This window comes from Aythya ferina (genome assembly GCF_964211825.1).
Source record: "Aythya ferina genome assembly, chromosome: 11".
NCBI classification, from domain to species: domain Eukaryota; kingdom Metazoa; phylum Chordata; class Aves; order Anseriformes; family Anatidae; genus Aythya; species Aythya ferina.
Window position 1 is genome coordinate 3,311,022 of NC_140307.1, and position 23,802 is coordinate 3,334,823.

The window sequence follows — 23,802 nt, forward strand, 5'->3', positions numbered from 1 at the left end:
TCTGTTTTCTCTTGTTCTTTAAATTCTTGGCCACATCCTCTAGTCTCACCAAGCTATACTTGGCACAGGAACAGAGAGAAAAGGATGAGCTGGCTTTGCTCTGTCTCTGTGGCTATTCAACCATGGCACCAGCCAGGTGGGCTACCCTGTCCCCTGCCACAACCCAAGGCAACCTCAGGCAGCTCGGAGTTTCACCAGGCTATTAAGTGCCAAGGTTTTTCAAATGTTACAAATGCAGAGTCCATCCTCTCCTGCCTTATGCAGAGGGGTTATGCTGGGTTTGCAGCACGCAGAACTTTCCATTAGGACAGCAATTCCCTTTTAGAGCTGGTTTTAGCTGTGCCCTTTGCACTCTGCCTACTACTTCTGCCCTCCTCTCCCTTGGGAAGAGCTGCGGTAGCTGTTCACACAGGAGGTCCAGGATACATCAAGACTCTACAGATTGGCAAGATTCAAACTCCTTCCAATTCTTTCATGTTCAGGAGTTCACTGATGTTATAGCATTTCCATTCCAACTTTCCATCTCCTACTTGCAAAACAGCATAGTCCAACTCTTTCTCCTCATTTGGGTGCACACACATGACTTGCTGCACAGCAGCCTCTACTTTCACAGAGGAATTGGGGCAAGACTAGTTTTACCTGGAGCTCCAGGTAGACCCTCTGCCTCCCAGATGGACAGACTGCATGTTAGGACAAACACCACTATGGCTATACATATTTCCTTATTATAACTCGGTGCACTGACCAGTTTTACCTATTCACATTGATGCAAATGCACATTTTTCAGGGGAACTCACTATGAAAGCAATTGCAGGAAGGCCTTTCAATCCCATGAGCAGCTGAGGACTGTTCTGCTGTGTGTCACAAAAATGCCAGCTCTATGCCACGCCGTGATTCTCAAAGACTGCTTTAGAGCAAGTCATTCTGCAGGCAGTTCAGAATGAGAAAGCTCTCCAAGCGATTTAAAATAAAGCAAACAAACAAAAAGAAATGCAGATGAATCTCACAGTGAGCAGGAAACCGTAAAAATATATTCAAATATTTCTTTGTTCCGTCTGGTGTTTCATGTGCGTTAAATCCAGGATATCTCCTGTGCTCTGCTGCAAACTTCAGAGGCAAATCACAGAGACAGGGGAAAACATGCTATTTGCAAAATCAACAACAGAGACAATCCTAAGAGTAACTAATTATGGCTTAGTTTCCCTTCAATGCACCAGTTAGTGCTCTGGCTAAGAAGAATAATTTTCACCAACAGAATAAAAGTTCCCTGAAAGAAACAGGTCTTACCCATTCTTTACCTTCCTATGTTGATGATACGAACCAGCTGCACTGCTTCTTTAGAAATATTTTATCTGAACACATTTTCTCTTTATTTAAGTGCAATTGCACTTAAAATTGCAGCTGAGTTTACGCTGATCTCCCCCCAGGCAAACTCCACAGATTCCTGCTGCTTCACAGCCCACCTCAGCCCCATTCTCAGCGTTTGCACTGCTGTGCACCTTACCTGCCTCTGGGCCACAACGCACCCTGCTCCTCGTGGTGAAAAAGGGAATCCGCTTCGTTTTAAATCCCTCGTCATTCCTGTCAGCAAGACAAAATGGCAACATGTGGGAAAATGAGCTTAGATGTGGCAGTGGAGTACTGTGCCTGTGACAGATGCAGAGCAGAGCTGGACCCTACCCAAGGCTGTGGGATGCACAGCACGCTTCTTACGGGTTCCTTTCTGGTTTTGATGGTATTGAAACCCGCTGTGCTATCACAGAGCTAGACTCCACCAACACTTGTCCAGGCCCAATGGTTTTCTTCTGGCAAATTAACAGAGCTCTGCAAGGCTGTGCTTTCAGTTCCCAGGGCGAGAGCACTTGACCCCCAGCTTTATGGGTGTCAAGGTTAAGTAGCCTGTCAAACAGCAAATTGAACAAGCTTCACGAGGAGCACTGGAGAACCGACCTGTTGCCACTCCCTGCTCTCGCCAGAGAGTCTCTGACAAGGAGACCCAACAACACAACTAGGGAAACACACCGAGGCTGAAAAATGATAATATGACCTTAGCAACTGACACAGCAACTCATAAAGACTCCAGAAATTTTTTTGGGCAGTCACCCAGATGGGAGGACAGAAGTATAACACAGATAAACGCAGCTCTGGAGAAGACAACGGACCTTTAAGTCTCTGTGTTAAACATTCCTGTTGTAATTTCTAGATAGAAGAACGTCACCTTTTCATTGGATGACCTTATTAATGTCAGTATGCTCTATGAACTTGCAGCTGCTTACACTTCCATTAAAAAAAAAAATATATAACTAAGATTTCTCATATTTTCCAAAACAATACTCCCACACTAACTGCAAACTGCAGCCCAGCCAGATGGTTTATGGTTCTGATCCCCACAAGTAGTATCTGTAGTGATGAGCCACACATTGGGTTAAAGAAATTCCTACATGTTCTGAAGTTAAACTGCCATTATCAGTAATCTATTTAATAAATGATATAGTCTGCTAAGCATCTAAAGAAGCAGTAACGGATAATTCATCACTGTCACAGACACACAATATGCTCGGAGACGTGGTATGCTGATGTCAACGCCTTCATTGCAGGTAATTAATTCACTACTGACACCCTTTGTATTACACAAGGGATTGGCTTTGCTATAATTTCTTCAGCTTTTGTTTTCTCAGGAAAAAAAAAAAAAAAAAAAAAAAAGAATCACACCACACTTACTTCCCAAGTTGGTTTTTTGAAAGATCCAGTGATTTCAGCTGTTTGCAATTCCACTTATCTTGTGAAGGCAATGCAGCTAACTGATTTCCCAGCAACTTCAGGGACACCAAAGACTAAAAGCAGAGTAGCTTGGAGTTAGAAGACAAAGTATATCAAACACACAGAAAGAGATTTTTTAGCATGGCTTTTAAAGAACTGAAACAAGAAGAAAGCACATCTTTTTCATCAGAACATCCTGTCCAGCCTGCCTAGCATGCAAAAAAAATTTCATTTCTGTCTACAGCAAGTATATTTTTTGCACAAAGCAATACCACTATTAGTTTGGGGAGATTATTAGTCTACTTGCTGACAGATTCAATTGGAAACAACCCATTTAGGAGGACATTTTACTTTTAGTAAGGAAACCCTTCCAAATGGAAAAGAACAGCATGATCTATGTACACAGTAAGCCACATACGGATGAGAATTCGTTTATGTCTCTGCAAGCTAGTGTCAGAATGGGCTTATACCTGTTTCATATATATAAGATCAACGTGAAAGATGTGAACTATTTCACGCAAGAAAAGTTTGCAATTGCTTTGTTATTATTTGTTTGTTAAAATTGAAAGGATTTACATCACCTTTCTGTGATTTATAGAATTCACCTGCTTTTTTTTTTTTTTTCTCCTCACACCAGGAAGAAATTTCAAAAACAAGAATTGAAGCTGATTTATACCATTAACACTGTACAGATAGGATTTGGCTGCAAATACCGTCAGTAAAGTTAAACACAGGCCCTCCTTTAAAGTGTAACTGAAATGCAAAAGAAAAAATGCATTTTGCATTCAGATGTGTAAAGTTTCTGCTCTTCAATCTGTTTTTAAAAATAATGTTAAGGCTCAAACGAGCATTTTCATTTGGCTGAAAATCCAATTTCCCGCTGAAAAACAATTTTCTATGTAGGATTTCCAAGCCAGTTTATTCTGCAAGTTCCCCCATAAAAAATGAGATAAGCAAATCATCAGCTAAATTATCTCATGCCATAAGTACAGCAGTATTAATGAATTATACCTCATGGAACTCCTGTTTTACCAGCAGAGACTTTGGCTTCAAGTGTGTTAAATGTTTTATGTGCTCGACATAATATAAAAGGTTTATGCCCCTTTTCATCAAGCAAGATTAACAGTGTTTCACAAAGCCTTGTTGGCCTTCCTCCCTTTTTCTCAAATGGAAAAAATAGGAGGTATCCATGTGACAAAAGCAATGGACATCCAGCAGTGGTTGCAATGGCAATTAGCGCGCAAAATGCTCCCTCTAGTGATAGGAGAGGTGCAGCACTGGGCCCTGGTGGGACCTAGGGAAGGTGAAGTGAAATGGAAAACTGCAAATATGCAGAGCGAACCACCAGAGGAAAAGGTTGGAGAACTGTGCAAACTTATAAAACCCTCCCCACCACTCTTGTCTTGACAGCCAATGGTTTTATCATCATCAGTCTGCCGCTGGCTCAGACCTCCTGTTGGAAGGAAGACACGGTCCTCCCTTGGCGCCTGGTGTCAAGCTCTCTCCAAGTATCAGCATGAGGCCGTTCAATGACAATGCTTCAAACTTCTCTCCCAAAATATCCCTGAGCAGGGGGCTGGAGGGAAGGGAGGCTGCACAGTCCAGAATTAGCACAAACTCAGTTCTGTGTGGTCTAGCTGGGACGCTTCATTTTCAGTCGGCTGCATCCACGTTACATGTCTCCCACAAACGCTGACAAAGGCCACGCTCCAGGAGAGCTGAGCGCCTGGTGGGATTATATGCAATGCTTATGTGCTTGCTCCACAGGGGGAAAATTAGGTACTTTCAACTGGCTGTGACTCTTCAGGACTAATTCTGGAGATCCACGGTCCTTGTTTTGCAATTGCCTCTTCTCTCTCATCTTGAACTTCTCCATTTTTGTTGCCTTTCAGGAAGGGAACGAGCGCTTCCAGAATTAAGAGAATGGCAGCAGCAGACAGCTTCCTTCAAATCTGCTGCTGCGGCATGCAAAAAGAGCCCTGGCGTGTTAGATTATACCAGAGGAAAGGGACAGCAGCACCTAGATTAGGCTGCCTCAGTCAGCTCGTGAGGTGGAAAAGCTGACCAGCCTTACCTGAACACATCCACACAACGCAGGTCAGGTCTCTTCAAGAGAAGCTAACTAGTCTCAAAACTAAGTTGGGGAGGGGTGGAGTGCAAGCGCAACCCTATTCACTGACATGAATTCTATAATCAAGTAGACCAAGCTACAGCTGATCTAGGCACGGACTTTAGGTGCTCAGTACAGTCTGGCCCCGGCAGGACTGAAAATACCTGTTATTTATTTCTTCTGTGACAGTAAATCTGAAGAGATACAGGTAAAAACTGGCATTAGTTACGGCAGACAGAGTTCTCTATCTTTAAAGAGAGATCATCAGTAGGGATTGCACTAAGGTCTTCTCTGATGCCCCGTGCTTGGCACCTTCATATCCCTCAGCAGCCTCTGAGCAGCAGCAGCCAAGGAAATGTGCCCTTGAAGCATCATTTGGCATTTAAAATCTACCATGGTAGTTCCCACCCAGGGGGATTATTTTTAATGCATACAGAGAAAAAAAAAAAAAAAAAAAGTTTTGGAGACAATAGTCCATAGGATTCATTCCATTTCAGGAGAAATGCCAATTGAAAACAAATGTTTTTCAATTTTCAAAAAGCAAGCACAAATCTACAGGGATCGTTAGAAACAACCGAGGCAGCAAATGATCCTCAGCACTCCTCTAGGCATGAGCAAGAGGCGTATTTGCAGCAGACTGCCGTGATCCAAACTGGACACGGATATGAACCATCACTTCTGCATCCCTGCCACAGAGGCCAGCAGTGAAAAACTAACATACTTCTGCAGAAATATTTACCTCTGTTTCTGTCTACATCACTGAGTTTCACAATCTAGAAGGGAACCTTGGAGGAAACCCCCAAGTTCTGCTTGGTTTCATGTCAAAACTGTGTGAAGCCACAGATTCTGAAGAATTCTGAAGTAAAACTGTGGGTCTCTGCCATCCACTGGGAAGAATTATTTAATTTGCACAAGCCTAAAGATAAGAGATGTCAAGTAGCACTGCTAAGGGCATTCAAATATGCCATTTTCAAATCATATCAAATCATAATAGCAGCAGAGAACAACTAGTACTTAACCACATAGCACCAGTGTGCCAGATTACAAAAACACATATTTATTTGTGAGCACACTTGAGAATGTTTGTGTTTCAAAGGTTATAACACGCAGCCATAATGCAGTGGTTGTCTTCTGCATTGTGCTCCCAAAAATCAAAGACATCCAAAGAATTCTTGAAAGACCTGCATCAAAATCTAGATATGCCATGACACTTAATAAAGGCCGGACTGTAATCACTCATGGGGTTCCTGGGGTGCTCAGAGGCTCTGCACAACGGCTGCATTCATGACCATAAAACAGCAGGCAGTCTCCTACCTTAGCAGGCAGTCACCACTATGACACTGAGCTCTGAGTAGGTATTAAGAGAAATATGTGCAAGGTGGGAAGAAATGATACTTACTTCAAGCTGGAAGAGTCCCAGTGGAACTTCTTTTAGCGAGTTCTCAGAAAAATCCAGTTCTCTGAGGTGATTTTTCCAGAAAACAGTGAATGCGTCAGGTAGGAATTCCAGTAAGTTTCTAGACGCTTTGCAACATTTCTGGAAAACATAAAAGAAAAAAAAAAAAAACACCCAAAGAGTAGTAATCATCTCTTTAGAAAATCAGGCAGGTCAGATGTCATGCATTTAAGGCATTAACACAATCATTCCAGGCTACTTCTTCAGATATTTTGATCTAGATAAGCTATTGCACATGCAGGCACAGAGTATTTGCTGAGCAGATGCATTCACTTAATTGATGGGCAAATCCTTTGCTGGGCTAAAACTATTTCAAAAGTTATTTTGAAAACCATCTCCATTTGCTTTTCAATCATAAACAAACACTGTGCCAAAAAATACTGTTCTCCTGCTATCCACAGGGTCTTGTCATTAACTTTTCCTGTAGTAATAATGAATAAAGTGACAGTAACGTGCAGGTATGGATGCCTTATTTATCCATGGGCTTGGGCAAAGTTAACTTTGAACAAAGGCTGACTGTTCTATAAAAACCTTTTTAGCCTAAGACATCTGACAGCTTTGTAAGCATCACAGCATAGATTTTGCACTGTTTCAACAGCTTTTACAGCCTGTGACTCTGACAGAGCAGTTTGACTTACCAAGGGGCAGGCCCAGGGATCTGGAAACACTTTCAGCTGATTTCTGGAAACATTCAGTATGTTTAGGGACTTGAAGCAGTATAGAAAAACCGTTGGAAGTTCCACCAACCTGTTGTCAGAGACGTCAAACTCCTGCAGCTTCCTTAAGCCAATCCAATTAGTTGCTGGAAAACACAAAGCATTGCAGGCTTGGTGTAAGCATGAGAGCAGTCTCATCCAGCCAGATGATGAATACTTGCTAGACAAGAGCCAAAAGATATCATGAGGGATAAAAAATAAACAGGCATTTCATGTTCTTTGGAAAATGACTTGAGAGATGCTAAGCATCTGTAGCTAATACTGGCTTTAAGTCATTATTATAACAGTTTGGGGTTCTCCTCTACAAATCAGGCCTTGAAATGCAAGCATAACAAGGGACTGCACGTACTGTTTTCCTCGTCAAATAACTTCTCCATATGGTTTTTGGCAGCGATGAGTTTTTTAAGGTTTTTAAGATGTAGCAATCCAGAAGGGAGAGTAGAGAGCCTGTTGCTGGATACATCGACCTCGAGCAACCTGTGATTACAGAAATTACTCAGTCAGGCATCAATAAAATGCTAGCAAAAACTCCTGTTGCCAAAGACTTCCAGCACACACACCTTGTACATATAATTTCGTCAGATGACTGTACGCTGGGTAACTCCGTCAGCTGATTGTCAGCCAGGCTGAGCTTCCTGAGGTTTATCAGGCCCCATGGGATCACGGATGGAAGGGAGACCAGGCAGTTGGCAGACAAATCAAGCTCCGTTATCTGACAGGAAATATCAATCAGCCAGTCCAGATCCACCCAGGGCAGTTTGAGGTTTGACCAGTTCACACACAAAGCCTGCATATTTCAGAGAAGAAAAAAAAAAAAGAAGGGAAAACCACATTAGTAAAAGCCCTCTTGCTTGATTGCTCTCGGACCATCGCACCGCTGGGAATCTGGCAGATCAGAGCCCAGGCATAAACATTTTGCTCACTTTCCAATCTGCTTCTAGGAATTGAACTGACTCAGAGATGAAATCATGCCTGGATATCAGCAGCCCGCGCTATATAGCTGCTCCATGACTTCACTCCCAAGACCACGACCAAGCGCAGGCAGAGGACCAGGCCTTCTCTGCCTGTCCAACACTAGCTCTGGTCTGCCCCACGGAGGGTGAGCTGCCTTTCCCAAAACCACCCCTCTCAGCTCCAGGGGAAGCCCTGTGGAGCAGCCAGCATCTGAAAAGCTCCTGGGTCTTCGTTAAGAGGGCATGGATAGGTCTGTGAGCGTGATGATGACTTCTCACAAGGATGCCTGTTGCTGGAATAATTAATATGTACCTGGGCACTACTCCTCCATCCTAAACCTTCCAGCAACAGCAGCCCAGAGCTATTCTGGGAAGGTTTAGGTTTAACATTAAATGTTGAAAAGCAACATCTGGGACAGGCAGGGAAAGGCAAACACTCTCCTGCAAAGCATTTCTCAACATTACAAGTCTGTTCAGTATAATTCAGGAAGATACTTTATTATCCGAGAGGGATGATTTTGGCAGTCACCTCCTTTCTAGATAATATTTTGCTGCTTTTGACAGTTATATGAGGAAGTCATTTTATCCTCTTTGGGAAAATAAATAAATAAAAAAATAAAACAGAAGTTGTGGATGGCAAAACTACTTATTTCAGGTTCCAGCTCAGGCAGAAAAAAACACAAACACATAATGGCCATTAATGCAGGAAAACAACCCAAGGCTTCACTTTCAAAATCTTTTCATTGCCTTCCAATGAGATCTACAATGCAAAATACTCATTTTAAATCCGCTAGTCCCAAAATGTTTTCATAAACTCAGTGGTTTTGACACAACTCATTCCTAAAACAGCCTCAGTGAACTGATCATTAATTCACCACCAGGAGGCAGCAAGAACCTGACAGCAAGTTTAATTTGCTTTTCAATTTCGAGTATTTAGCATTTAAGATTTTTAACTCCAAAATTAAAATTAAAAGGAATACATTTGGGGAAGGGAGAAGAAAAAGGAAACAAAGGTCTAACTCAAACACTTATTTGAGACTCAGAAATCCAAGTAATGGAGACAGCACAGGTAAATATGTAGGAGGATGGAATAAGTTGCACTTTTTAGAAATTAATAACAATCATATTTAGTGCTTTTCAAACGTTCACTAGCAAATCCTCAGGACAGCCCAATATATATGAATGGAAATATTATGTCCATGGTATCACTGGGGAAACCAAGGCAGAGAGAACAAGCTGTCTAAAGCCACATTCACCATCGTGCCACAAGGCATCCCACACACAACACACCAAGCTAACTGCAACAGGAAATCAAATTACGCAGACTTACAGAGTTACCCTGAACCAAACAAATTCTGCTTTACTGTTAACTTTTCCAAGCCTGAATATTTAACAGCTTTCCACTTACAAAATCTTGTTTTCAACTCTGTACGCAATTTTCTCTCAGCTGTAACAGCCCAGGAGCCAGCATATTTTCTTCACAAGACAGCAATCAGTTGGGATTTAGGGCATAAAGTCATTCCTAGGTACCCTGTGCTAGGATGTGGTACTGATGCCAACACACTAGAAGATTTTTCTGGCATAAGGAAACCTCACCAGGGAAGAACACGTTTGTTCTGATACACTTGACTATTTTTTCCTACTGCTTTGGATCACCCCAAGAACTCCAAATAGCAGCCAGACACCTTAACCCAGGTAATGCAGAAAGCCACTTCTACACTACAAAGCCCTCAAGTGGTACTGATACCTGTCCAGACACTTCTGAGCATATTCAGAGCACTTCTAACCCTATTATTCTGTATTTTAGAGAATTTTCAGCTGGTTTAGCTCCCAGCTATGGTGACCAAAACCAGACTTACAATGGTACTGATGCAAGTGCAGGGAGGAACACATTGGTGGAGAGAGGAGTGGGGCAGCATCACTGTAGTTCCATCCTACATCAGTTAAAATTGTCCCTAATAGAAATACAGCTTAATCAGCAAGGAAATTCTACTACTGATGCAGGTTATACCATATTGCAGTTTGTAGTGATGCCAGCAAAAGGCTTATGCCAAGACAATTACATCTCCACCACGACTTCTGCTGGTACAGAAACAAACCCATCACAGTCCTACCTAACAGCGCTGGGTAAAATCACACGCTCTGCATTAGCAAAATGACATACCACAAAACCTCCCACTCTCAGAAAGAGTTCAGAAAAGGCCCAATACCCTACTAAATGTGTGCCATGTGGATTTTTGAATAGGATTTTTTTGGGGGTAGGATATTTTAATAGACCTCTTCAGGCTAGAAGAGAAAGGTGTAAAGACCCCGCTATGGAAATCAGAATGCAAGCACAGCTTGCCTAGGCATGTGATAAACGTTTTAACAGGGAATTAGCCATTTTAACAACCTCGGCTGGCAGTGAGTATTCCATTCTGTTCTTTCCTATCCAAGAATGCAGACTTTTTTTTTTTTTTTTTGTCAAAAGCTATGGTGAGATTCAGCCAAAACTGGGTGTGGGGATTAAACCACAATAAGTAGGGGAAAATCCAAGCTTTTAGGCAGCAGTTCCAGACATCTCCGTGCTCCAAAAACAATTGCTGCCAAGTAAGGGTCTTCCCATTTACCCGTATCATCATCAAGACACTGGGTCTGCAACAGAGTTTTAGCTGCTAACACAGCAGTGCAGGACACAGAAAGGTGGATTTGTCTCACAGTCTCTATTGGAACCATCATTTATCTCCTATAACCACCACAAATATACTGGTCAGAGGGAGACTGAACTTCAGAAGTGGAGGAACTATTCACGTATTTCCCCTATTCATGCAGAAGCAATAAAACGCAGAATTACAGACAAAAGTCAGGGTGAATATTCCATTCCAGAGGATATCCGCAGGTCCTTCAGTCAACACAGGGTGCGTATATCCATGTAGGGCTACGGATTTCTGGCAGTAATTGGAACAAAGGCCTTGAGCTGGCTTGCTCATTTGGTTTCCACCTCGCAGGAGCAAGCAGGCTCTTTGTGTTGAGTTCCTGAATTCAGACTCCAGAGCCTCAAATTTCCTGTGCAACACCAGTCACTGGCTCAAGTTACCCAGGCTCTGCTTGCCAGTCCATATAATAGGAACATTGCCCCTTCTCCTAGGGGAGCAAGGAGGAAAAACGTACTACACACCCCAACTCCCAAATTTCCCCTTTTTCTTGCTTAAACTATTCTCAGCAAAGCTGCAAGAAAATAAATCAGAAGAAAGAACTGTTGGCATTTATCCTCTCCCTCTGTTCCTGCTCTGTTTCAAATGGATGCTCCCTACAGCAGGCCCAGGCTCTCATTTCAGAACAAAAAAGAACTTGTCCTTGAGCAGCCCAACTAACCGCAGTGATATTAAGATACACAGCCTGCTTTGAGCAGGTTCCTACAGGACCATGAGCCTCTGCCGCTTCTCAGATATTCATCTTTGATACTTATCTCAACTTTTATTTAGATTATCACATGTCATTTACCTCAAAAATGCAGAGCCCTGGCCTCAGGGTATTTAATGCGATAGAAAGATAACTGCAGAATTCGGATAGTGACTTCTAAAACCTCAGACAACACGGTGAAATCCAACCCACTGCAGGGCAGCTTTTCAAATCTGAGCACTAAGCACCTTGTGCTCAGCCCTCCTCTTCCTCCTCCTGCTCTGGAGCCCGGCTGTGACAGCGTCTCTCCTGCATGAGTACCGCAGACTGGAAGGCCAGCTACGCCCCTAAGCAAGGGCTGCAATGAGATAGGGACTAGAAGGAAGTTAAGGGACTAGAAATTGTGCAGAAGCAAGAAACCCCACTGTTTTGGGGCAATGAACTCCAAATACAAAGGAAGTATTAACTTGAATTTATGACAGTTTGGTAAGGGGATTGTTGTGCCTTTCTCCTAACTGGCACCATGGGCCCCAAGAGAATTTCACTCTTGCTGTAGGCAGGATATCCAGAGGATGGTGATCTAATTACTTCATCGATAATGCTGCTGCAAACCCTGGGCAGAACTGCTGCAGATTTCTGTATCGATGGTGATGTAACTGAGATTAGCCAGGCAGTGGGTAGAGAAATCAGAGGAGGTTCACACACATATACATAACATTTGTATGCGAGAAATCCTAGCAAAGCACTTCCTGGGAAAATGCAGCAGTTTAATCTCTTTTCCAGTCCATGATGGAACACACACACAAAAAAAATCTAACGCTGCACACATTGGAAAGTTAAATATTTCCATGCTTACAACACACCTATCGAAGTCTGGCATCTGTGCCTAGCCATCTTACTGCAGGGGGTACTTTCGGCATTTGCTACCTGTTCCTGTAAAAATGGAGCACTTCCTCTGCTAAGAAAGACAGTGGCTTGGTATAGGGTTAAATATACACCAGAAAAAAAAAAAAAAAAAAAAAGAAGAAGAAAAAAAAAGGAGAAACAGGTATTAGAAAAATGAGATGTAACTCCTCTTGCCTCAGGAAGGGCAGCACTGTACACACCACAACAGCAGCCTGGAAGGCATGGCAGCCAACCCGGGCTCTCCAACCACATTTTATGCATAGTTGGTAGCGTTTGCTGCTGTGAAATCAACTGGAGGTCAACTGAGCAGTGTTTTCACTCAGAGATAGCACAGATGGGACGAGTCCTGCTGAAATTCTGGGCTCGTTCTGAAATGATCCCTGCTTGGCCTGCTCTGTCCAAGAGGAGAACTTCTGACATCGAGCTGGCTGCCAGACCCATCGCCGCCTCTGCACAATCCTCTTCTGCTTCCTAACGGTGAAAAATACATCACAGGGCTTACTCAGGAAGACTGACGCTCACCAACTTTATCGGTTATGAAGAAAGCACTGAGGAAGCTTGTTTGCAACTGTCACAAAGTCTTGTTTTAAAAAATTATAAAGGGTGCATGACTGTCACTTCCCAGAGACCTGAGCTCGGCAGACAAACTAGGACAAATGTTCCTGAATTTGGCCCGGGCTGCCAAAATTATTTCAAAGAGAAAACCTTGAATATGTAACATAATAAAAATAAACAGCCAATTGAAGAATCAAGGTCAAGTTTCTGAGTGTTTTTTCTATTTTTTTTTTCTCTTTTTCTTTTTTTTTTTTTTTTTAAACCAGGCTCCTCTGGCAATTAGCTGATGTTTTAAGATTTCTCTCTTCTTTGCTCAGGGTGTGACAAGAGCAAGGCTGAGTCATTTTTTACAGCAGCTAAGTTAAAAATTGCCAGCAAGTTCACATGGAAAACAGACTTCTTCCCTGTGATTCAGACATTTATTCCAAAGTTTATTCAAGCTGAATTATCTAGTTAGTTGGATTTTTTCCCCTTATAAACAGGCATGGAGTTTTATCAACTGTTATTCAGGAACATTTTAGCTTCCTTTTGTTCACCTTTCAATGAAACAAAGAACGGCATAGGGTGGGCTCTCAATCTTATGATTGAACCTAATGAAGTCAAGCTCACATATGTGGACTGCAGCTCCTACCATTCGCAATGTTGTCTGGAATCCAGTGAGACAGGATGTTGGCAGGAAAACAGAGAATGGAGAAGCTCAAAATGCTCTGAAACCCTCTCTGCTTATTTTTACTTAACACCAAAGAAGAATCAACACCCCACAATGTTACAAGCTGAGCAAACAGATACTCAACTGGCAATGGGATTCATGCAGTCAGAGCCTGGATCGAAAACTTTACCTTAACGTTTTTTACCACACAATTTTTATGACCCAATGAAAGCTGTAACTGTTGAAAATTCGGGGCTCTGATGCTCCTATTTAACCTCAGTTAATCTATACTCTGAAGGGAAAAATGAAAGATGCCTGATAGCTAAATTGCTGAATAGCTGTACAAATAATACAAGCTACTACATGCTGCCCTACAAAGCAGCAACAGCATGTGCTGTGAGACATTTATCAGTTCTGAATAAAGGAGACTTGAATAGAGATTAAGAGAATATCCTTGGTCCACAAAGATACAGGATAGCCATGAAATGTAGTAAAGCTTCACATGAAAACAATGCCACTTGTCTGTGGATCATTACCACGTATTAAGCCTTCCAACAGCTGTGAGATACAAGGAACTTAAATCTCCATGTTTCACAGTGGGAGAAATAAATGCAAACAGATTGACAAAATTGTCAAAATGCTGCTAATGACTAAGTAGTGAACAAGCTCTTGTCAACTTAAAAAGGCTTTAATTGCTTTTGGTGGGACAAGTGCAGTTAAACTGATATGGTCTGATCACATATGACACTCACCATGCTGTTCCAGAAAGACAGAGATGTCCTTACTGAGTGGGACAGTAAAGGTTACCAGCCATCTTTTGCTGATGAGGATTTGAGGCTAGGAGGAACATTTACTGAACAGATGTGAGCTTGCTCTACCTGTGCTCCAGTTAGCCAAAAGCCACATGAGCCCATTTGTACGTGCTGTATCTGAGCTAACAGACCCAGGGGAAGAGGAGGGTTTATGTGCTCAGCTCTGTGCCATGCTAACTATCTTGGCTGGCACAGGGCTTGTGGTGTTACCCCACACCCAGGATGTACTACAGGAGCCTAAATGAAGTGATTTGCCAGGGGTCACAGAGGAAGCCCATGTTTGTGCTTATTTCTCTATAAGATTTTGAGCAAAAGCCAAAGATTCCTTTCCACAGCGTAAGCCTGATTCACATGCTGATGTTAAAATGGCCAAGTGGAAGGTATCACACACAGCACCTTGCACAATGACACCATTTAAAGGCCTAATGTTTTACACCTTGCAATTCAGCACTGGCATGAAAGCACTTTCACGGCTTGTTCTCTAAATGGGTAGAGAACCACGAGGATCTTAGCTGAGAAGAATCACCGGCCACATGGTACGCAGACAAATATAAATTATTAAAGTGACGTTCCTTTCAAAGAGCATTTCTTCAGACAGATAAATGGCTACTTACTGTTTTTGTTGGAGCACTGCCTGGTAAAGGACTTGTCTCAATGAAATACTTCCTCAGAAGGTGTTTGCTGGATTCAGGACTGTCCATCAGGATGTAGGAACAAAAGAAAGCTCCATTCCGTAATAAGAACACAGCTACATCTTCATTCCCTTTAGAGAAAAGGCAGATTGTCTGTTCTCTTCTTCTCATGTAAGTGAATCAACAAGGACCTGAACAGAAATCCTGGGAAATAACCACTTCTGAAAAAAATCATGGGGGTGTGCAAAAAGGGAACTGAACCATGTAAAAACTGTTTCTTCCAGTGGTAGGATTCAGTTTAGTCAAACCGAGACAGCAAAGATACTGTAAAAGGACTGGCCCAAGCTCTACTTCTTTTTCTCTCTTTCCCTCCCCTCACCCCAGCTTATTAAACAATACACACAGCTGTGCTTTGAAGTGTAAATTATTTAGCCTAAATCAAGCTGTGTGCCATAGTGTCCATAACAATAATGCTTTTACTTGCGAGGTTTCTATTTTTGGAGGGCCTTTTCCCTAGGAGTTTAAAATTAAAGAGGAAAGTTCAGCCTCTCAGCATTTACAGTAACCTAACTTAGGAAGGCCTTGACTAAAATTTGGCGAAGACAAAAGATTCAGAGCCAATTCTGTCTTAATTTATCTCACTGGAAATCCAGAACAATCCCAGGAAGCCAGCCCACACTAACACATTCCCAGAATGGAACAACTCAGCCCATTCTTTGAAAGACACTGCAGAACAAGGACAAGGCTTCAAAGCATGCAAATACATACCTGCCTTTATAGCAGCGTAGAGGGGCAACCGTATAAGAACTGGAAACTCATTCCTCCTGACGGCGCAGCTCTCTGGGTCAGCACTGTATGCACGAATGAGGAGTTTCACTATGTCCAAGTGCCCCTGCTGGCAGGCGATGGCCAGCATCCAGTTCAGGAGTTGTTGGCAAGTCCTGGGACCTACCAGAAACATAGGGTGTTCGACAGTTGATGCCACTGGACTGTGATGTGCAAAACTCATCCATAAATAGTAGATATGGAAAGGGTATAAGATGAAGCCCTTGATGAGAAGGAAGCAAACTGCACTGTAAGAGTTTAAGTGTTAGAGAACAGCCCTAGGTGGATGAGGCACAGACTTTAGATCTGAGCAGAGCGCTACCTGCTTTGTTTAACTGGTTGTTACCTACCCAGCTAATGGGCAAACTTTTTTGGCTGGCCCTGATTTAATCACGCATAAACTGGCAACAGTGGAAGGTTTCCAGGATGTCTACTGGGGTGCCAGTAGAGAAGTCAAACATCTAATCCCAGGCAGAGGTTGCAAGGTTTGACTATTATTGGGTTGACTATTATTATATTAATATAATTTAACTTTGCTACTGGATTATACACACAGCCTTGTCAGCCTCCTTTCTGGCTGAAGGAGATACTAGGTTTAATCACATCTCTCAAACTTGAAAGTTTAAAAGTAAAGTTTAAAAACAAAATGTAAATGCAATATAATGATAATTCAAGGTAAGGAATTCCCCTGCAAGTCAAACGGAAATGCCAACAGGAGAGCACAGAGCATGCTGCCAGCTGTGCACCCAAGCTGTTACTCGCCAGGCAGTCATGTAGCACTCTGACTCCCAGCAAAACCGTGTCTGCAGAATCAGCAGAGTGCGATGATGCTGCTTCCTGAAAATCCCCTGATTTCTCTGTGGGATCTGGGACATTATCCAGTTGTGAGGGCTGATGGGAATGAATCGTCTAAGTGGCATCTTCCTCTGCTTCTGAACTGCAAACATGGAATATTTTTATTCATGTATTTTTCCTCCCATGGGAAAATTTTTCTTAAAACACAGAGGAGATTAGATTGCTCCGTGCATTTTCCCATGATTGAGTTCCCTCCCCTTTTAAGGGAAAAAATAAACAAATAACACAAAAAAGCCTGCTTGAAGCTATACCAAACAGCTACTGAAAAGCCTGAAGAAATGTAGAGGCAACCCAATAGGCTTACCATGCAGGGAATCCAGCAGCTCTTTCACAACATCCTTATGTCCAAAATATGCAGCCACCACAGCAGCATTGTCATCATTAGGTTCTGTAGGTAACACCACTAATGCTTCCTTCAGTAAATACCTCACTGCATGCAGATCTCCATACGCTGCTGCAATACCTAAAAGCTGACACTGGCGAAGAAAACACAGCAAAATAAACTCTCTGATTTTTCTTTGCCTCTGTGTAAAGGGAGCAAACAAAGGAAGACAGCATTTCTAGAGTAATGTATTTATTTCTGCTGAAGCAAACGCTTACAAACTGTCACAGTGGTTAATTGAGAACATCATAAACACTAGTAGCCATTATAATCACTGTTGATATACTAAGTAATTAGATTAATTTGCTGGTTTTGCTTAATAGTTTTTTGTATGACTTTACTGCAGAAGTGCCCAAGGCACTGAACGGTGACCGTAAAACAATTTTTCACAGACCAACAGAAACAGCATTTTTGTGCTCTGCCAAGAGGTGTAGTATTTCATGTTTTGTAGACAGCTGACTGGACTTCACGCTCCGGTACTCTCCCAACACACCAAGGTAAGCCTGTCCTATGAGCTGGCTCAGAACAAGGGCTCTGAAGACACAACAGTGCAGAAGCTGGCACAAAGGTACAGCTCCAAACACACACAGCAACATCTTCCCAGTGGGCCCTCAACCATCTTTGGAATGACAGGGAAATAAGTTTTTTTTTGCTAGGTCTATAAACTGCTTCTTTTTGAGAGGGAAAGATGCATTTCTCTCTTTTAGAGACCGCAGCATCAGCACCCCTCCTTGCACAGCCTCAAGACGAGAGAGTCAGGGACCACCCAAGTAACTGCTCTCTAAGCTGATGCATCTGCCAGCTGTGGTGTGTCCTTTGCTCTGTGACATTACCCAGACCTGTTCTGGCTCTACACAGGCTGCATTTACTCAGTGGGGATCTTCTGGATGGTAGAAAGGCTCAGGCAAGGAGGTTAGGGTGAAAGAGACTAATGTGGTGTTTGGAGAAGAAAAAAAAAAGATGTAATTCTGGCTGATTCAACAGAGATTGTGACGTGTTCTCTCATCTAAAAACATACATGAATTCTGAAACACTGTCACAGACCTTCACCTTCAGGCAGATGTATGCTGTGAAGAGTACTGCACACACAGGTAATGAAGACAGGGCCAGGAGCACAATTAGTATAATGTGTCTGTATCAGCTAAGAATCTTGCACAGTGTTTCTACTTTTAATACAGGTTTTGCTGATTACTGGAGATGGAGCAAAACTTCAGCACAATCAGAACTTTAAAAATAGTGTTTGTACATGTTTCAGCTTTTGGCAGATAAATCTCTTCAGTCACCATCCTCCTAAGCCACCAGGAGCTATGTTACATCAGTCTGCCATACTGAGATTTTAAGGTTTTCTGTTTTGTGTGTACTTACTGAACACAGGTCTGAGTTCCACCCTACAGCAGCTTTCAGCCCTTGTTAATATTTCAGGGGTTGTGCCTGCACTCCACCACTAGCCCAAAAACCTAAGGTGCTGTGCACACTTTTAGATCAAGTGATGCGTACAACCTGCGACGCAGGTAGCTGGAGGTCAGTGCCATTCTCAGGTGGCAACACAGCTCCTGAATCTGAGCTGGCTTGCGTTTGGAGAGCAGGCAGAAGAGCCCAGGACTCTCTGCATCTGACAAGGCCTACACACCCACACATACCCCAACAAACTGGCAGTCTGGCGTGCAACACTGACCCCAGTAAAGCCAGCAGGGGTTTTACCATCCACTTCAGTGTCGACAGGATTTCTGCCCTGTGGTTCCAGCCCTTGATGCTGTTCCCATGTACACTTTTCCCTGTGGTCTGTCTCATCTTTCTGAGCATTGTTTTCAAGGGCAAATATTGTCCCTGAGCACATTCCTGAAGTGCCCCACACAACCAGACATGTCTGGGACCCTGTAGCACCAGTGTGACACACATAACTGAACAGATTGTCTGCACGAGGAGCAGTGGAAGACAGCAGCTCAGCATTTAAGGGTTTCTTTCCCAAAAACATTTGAGAAAGAGGAGTAATCTAATCCTACCTTTTCCACTTGCAGTGCCGTCTCCTCACATGACAATTTAATCAACTCTTGGGCTTTAGTGGTGTCTCCAGCCTTGTAAGCAGCCTGAATGCTTTCTGTAACGGGTGTCTGAATTATGGAGACTTCGCCGACTGTGGACTGCTTGCCACCCATGTCCACAGTTCCTGCAGCAAAAATAGAAAACAGGTGTCAGGAAGAAGTCCCTCTTTATTACTCAAGTACAGCTGCAACATCAATGCACCCTGGCAACACAAAGTGGTGAGTTATTAACAGCAAAATATTTACTGCATACAATTGAATAAAAAAGAGGAAAAAATGTCAACGCTAAATTTTCTGATATAGGAAAGTGATAATAAAGTACTTTCCAGCAGGGACATGAAAGTGAAAGGGACAACAAGTTCCCCAGTTGTTCCCAGAGGTGGTTTCCAAAGGAAGGTGTGAAAAAAGCTCACACAGACACGGATACATAGGCTCTGCTGCAACCTGCCATGCTTGGCCCCTGGCTACAGGAAAACAGGGAAAAAAATGCTTATTTGCAATTGGTTAAAGTCCTTAAAGCCCAAAGGTTTTCACAAGTAAACAAGGATTATTTTTTTTAATAATATCTATCTATATATTAAATAGACACACATGTAATTCAGGGGCTAGTTTAATGCAGTCTGGAGAAAGAAGTAAATTTGAACCAATCTATAACCGTCAGTAAGTATCTTTGAATAATGCAGTCTGAAATCATCCATACATTCTGCCTAACGCTTCTCATCAATTATTTAAATGAAGCTCGAATCACTCAGACACTGGAGACAGCTCCAGAGATTTGTGCCATTAAAAACGTGCCCGCATCAATAACCTTTCTCAGATGATGCAGAACGTGTGAAGGACAAACAACAGAAACGAAGGCAGATGAATGTGATATTAAGTTACAGCACAATTAACAGCATCTCAGAGTTCATGTAATACAGACAGATGCCTCATAATTCTGTAGTTTTAGGAGGTACATGGAAAAAAAAAATCCAGCATTTGCTCCAGTATTTTGGAGCAGACCAGCCACCTATAATGGATTTCTAAGAATATTGCTTGTTTTAATCCTCTTTTTCATAGACACCACAGGTAGGAAATTCAAATGATTCCTAGGGGGATGGAAAAGAGAACTTTAAAGCAAAATAATTCTCCAATGTAACCGGTTCAGTTCTGGCCTAGCGCAGATGGGAGCGAACACTGCAGTGACTGCAACATGCAGCCTCCCCCGTGCTCGGTGCCCTGTGATGAAATCCCGAACCTAGAGAGAAGCTCTGGAATTCCCCTTGGAGGAAAGAATGCCTCGCGTCGGAGATCCAAACCAGCTGGAGAGCTGAGCAGGAAGCCCTGCAGATCGGGGCTGACAGAACACAGAGATTTGAAGCAAGTTCCTATAAATAAATGCTGAAAGAAGGGACCGGTTTTATTTCCTTTCAGCCTCGATCCTAATTTGGGGGGCTATCACTCAAGATCCAGAGCTAGAGCCAATTCCTAGTGCACAGGCACATCCTTTCCGCCAAAGCATTGAGCAGGGCCATCCTTCTGTGTAAACCATGGCTGGGGAAGGTGGAGGCACGAGTGTCTCGTGGTCAGAGATTCATTTAGGGTCCAGGAGACCCCAGTGCCACTTCCTCACCTAGTAGGCAGGCCTCCAGGCACCTCCACACCCTGCTCACCAGATATCTTTTTGGGGAAGCCTTTCCCACCTCTCCTGCTGGAACAGCCCTGCCGTGCAGTTGGGATGAGCAAATCCACTGGGCCAGCTCGCACAAGGACCACGATTTCTCTAGCTGCAACACAGACCTTCCAACCCAAAATTAATGACATCTCGAGCTCGCTTTTCCTCGTTTTGACTCCCTCTTTCAGATGTGCCCATCACTAAGTAATTCGTGAGCAAGTGTGTATCACCAGGGCCACCACAAGGAAGCTGAAGAAATGAGCAACAGTTCTACTGTAACCGAGGGAAGGAGGAACTCAGCAAGACAGACCCCAACCCCAAGACAGCTTCTGTGTTTCACCCAGTGACTACTTCACGAATGTATCTGACTGACGTGTCATGCTTCCTCATGCACTTTTGGCCCCTGCAAAACTTCTTAAATCCTTTCCAGTGTAATGGTTGAGCTATAACCACGGCTAACATCACCACCGGTAGGAGAACATGGGCTGGCCATCACCCATCACGGACTTCTGGACACTCTGGCACTGGAAGGTCACAAATGCCTGGCTTCACGGAGCCTATATGCTCCCAGAGTTACCTGGCAAAGTCCTCAAGATAGTAATTTTAGTCCCTAAATGAACTTTTAGCCTTGTCTTAGGCATATATAATTTTTCTATTGATCTAATAAAAACATACTAGTGAGGCTACGTTTGAACATCCATCAAGTAGAAGTCAATAAAAGCCTCATTGAATGTAAGTAATCTGGGCAATTCTACTGTTTAAAACTGATATATTTGTATTTAAACATTCTTGGCAGAAAGACAGTGCTGCTCGTCATTCAAGTTTCTCATGTAGCTGTCATCAAAACTTCCTTCTGTGTTTGTATTCTGCAGAGTAAATTGACCTCTCGCCTAAGAAGACCTGGGAAAAAAAGATGTCAAAGATCTTTACCAAAAAAAGATCTTACAGTTGAACTAATTTTAAGCCTGAAAAGAGCAAAACCGATGAGTCACAGAGTGATAAAAAAGCTTGCCCCCAACCAGCAGCTGTACCCACACGATTCTGTCAAAGCGAAGTTGAGATTTCAAGCGTTCAGTGAGACAAGGTGGGCCACCCGCCCTTGGGTTCCCAGAAAACACCAAGCCACCCATCGCAAAGCTAAGCGTGGCGTGGAGCAAACTACCCAGTTCACAGAGGGCTTTCTGGTGACTTTAGAAATGATCTACTGACTTCTGGTATACAAATGGAAGATACGAAGCAGCGTATTTTATGAGCTTAGTATATACTCACCAGTAGGAAAAATAAAGAGGAGAAGTATATTCTACTGAATAAAGGCTGGTTTATTTCTAAAAGATGCATGGCTGAACTACCATCAGTACTGCAGTCATGTAGGCTGGGAATAAAATTTTGCCAATATATGCATCAGCTATTTTTAGTAAAAAATCTGGGCTGAAGTCCAAAGAAATTCTGCCTATATCGTTAACCCTACAAATCTCATGTTTTTTTTACCTGAACTCTTTGTGGCTGTCATAATAGGGTCTCCTCAAATCCATATAGCCTTGAGCAACACTGTTAGGAGAGCAGTAAGTGAAACTGAATGATACTGAAACTGTTTTCAGACTATATCCATCCATGTGCTGATTATTTACTCCTGGATGTCCTAAAATGTTTTTAATTCTTGGATTACACAGACTCAGGAACCAGCTTCTGCACTTTGCTCAGTAGGGTCTACATTAATATTTGACAATGCATACGGCATAGCAAGTTATGATATTCTGTTACGATACACTTCTTGGGTACTCCTGTAATAAAGGGCTACGAGAAACTCCAGAAGCTCTTACACACTCACTGTGATTTCCCCTGGTTTGGGGAAAAGCAGATAAACGAAGCCTATTTGGACTGAGGAGGAATGGTGTGGGGTCATTCTCTAACATATTTGAATTTCCATGCAAATAAGGCCATGGGATTTACTCCCTATTTCTGCATCTTCTTTGTTTAGTTTCTCCAATGATCCACAGCTGCTTTGCTGGCTTTCTGCTAATAACTGTAAGCAAACCAAGTGCTGTTTGTAAAAGGAAAATGGGGGCATTTGCCGACATTAAATACATATCCTTCACCTATTCCTCCCAGCACTTAACAGCCTGCACCAAATAAACTACCTTTGAAATCAGGAGCAGGAAATATTTCCAGTGTTTAATACTTTGGAAGTGATTTTTTAAGTTTGGCTTTGCAGCAACAGCTTTTAATAAAAGCTAAAGGCAAGACTAATTTTCATTTTAAAAATATTCCAGTGGAAACAGTGGTTACCAATAGAAACAAAAACAACAACAACAACAACTGTGTTATTTTATTGCCATTCAGAGGTTACAGCAGCATCAATTTAAAAATGCAACAGACTGCACGGTCCCACCTGAGAGAAGCAAAATGAAAATAGGTCTAATTAATAATAAGGGGTACCAGGAGAGTGTCAGAGAGATATGCAGTTACACCCAGTCTTAGGCCGTGTTATTAGAGCAAGTGAAAAAAAAAGATAAAATTTCTAAACTGACATTGTGCCATTATCAATAAAAAGGTGAGGGTCTGCAGGTCAATGCTGTGAATCAGCAAAGAGCTGCGTACCAGAACAGCACATTGTACAGATTATTACCTTTATGTCCCAAATCACTGCATCCCTGTCTTTAACATACAGCCTCAGAAATTTTAAGTGCTGCATTAGCCCCTTTGATAAGGTAGGTGCTTGGGGAACTGACTAGGATATTTTTGTTCATTAGAGAAAGGTATAAATGAGATGTTTAACACAGGATAAAATAGGGCAGGAAGCTAACTTATTCCACAACAGATTTAACAACAACAATAAGACTTTAAAACTGCTACTGACCTTGTCATAATTTGTGCAGGTGTTTCCAGAGAGAGAAGCAAATCAAGACGATGGCTGTAGCACAGCCTCCCATTCGGCGATGCTCAGTTTAGCTATTAATTCCTAGGACCGTGAGCCATCCACCCCTGCTTCAGCACAAGCAGCTCTTACAGTGGCCACTGGCTGGCTGGCTGCTGCTTCGTCTGAATTAACTACTGCATTTTAGCCTTGACAGTTATTTTCATCCCCATGTCCCATTACGGTGAAATCCAAGCCTC

The 23,802-nt window shown here is 42.7% G+C and overlaps 1 protein-coding gene across 2 annotated transcripts in view; it reads right to left on the minus strand.

Annotated features, from left to right (window-relative positions):
* Positions 1 to 23,802, minus strand: part of LRRK1 (leucine rich repeat kinase 1) — a 75,219-nt gene that overhangs the window by 36,565 nt on the left and 14,852 nt on the right. For both annotated transcript variants that reach the window (XM_084532598.1, XM_084532599.1), the window contains 10 exons: positions 18,996 to 19,159; positions 16,915 to 17,086; positions 15,699 to 15,878; positions 14,913 to 15,061; positions 7,603 to 7,829; positions 7,392 to 7,519; positions 6,965 to 7,128; positions 6,270 to 6,407; positions 2,722 to 2,834; positions 1,505 to 1,581 (listed from right to left, as the gene is read on the minus strand). In XM_084532598.1, the coding sequence (XP_084388724.1) occupies positions 1,505 to 1,581; positions 2,722 to 2,834; positions 6,270 to 6,407; positions 6,965 to 7,128; positions 7,392 to 7,519; positions 7,603 to 7,829; positions 14,913 to 15,061; positions 15,699 to 15,878; positions 16,915 to 17,086; positions 18,996 to 19,159 (1,512 nt within the window). The remainder of the gene's footprint in view (positions 1 to 1,504; positions 1,582 to 2,721; positions 2,835 to 6,269; positions 6,408 to 6,964; positions 7,129 to 7,391; positions 7,520 to 7,602; positions 7,830 to 14,912; positions 15,062 to 15,698; positions 15,879 to 16,914; positions 17,087 to 18,995; positions 19,160 to 23,802) is intronic.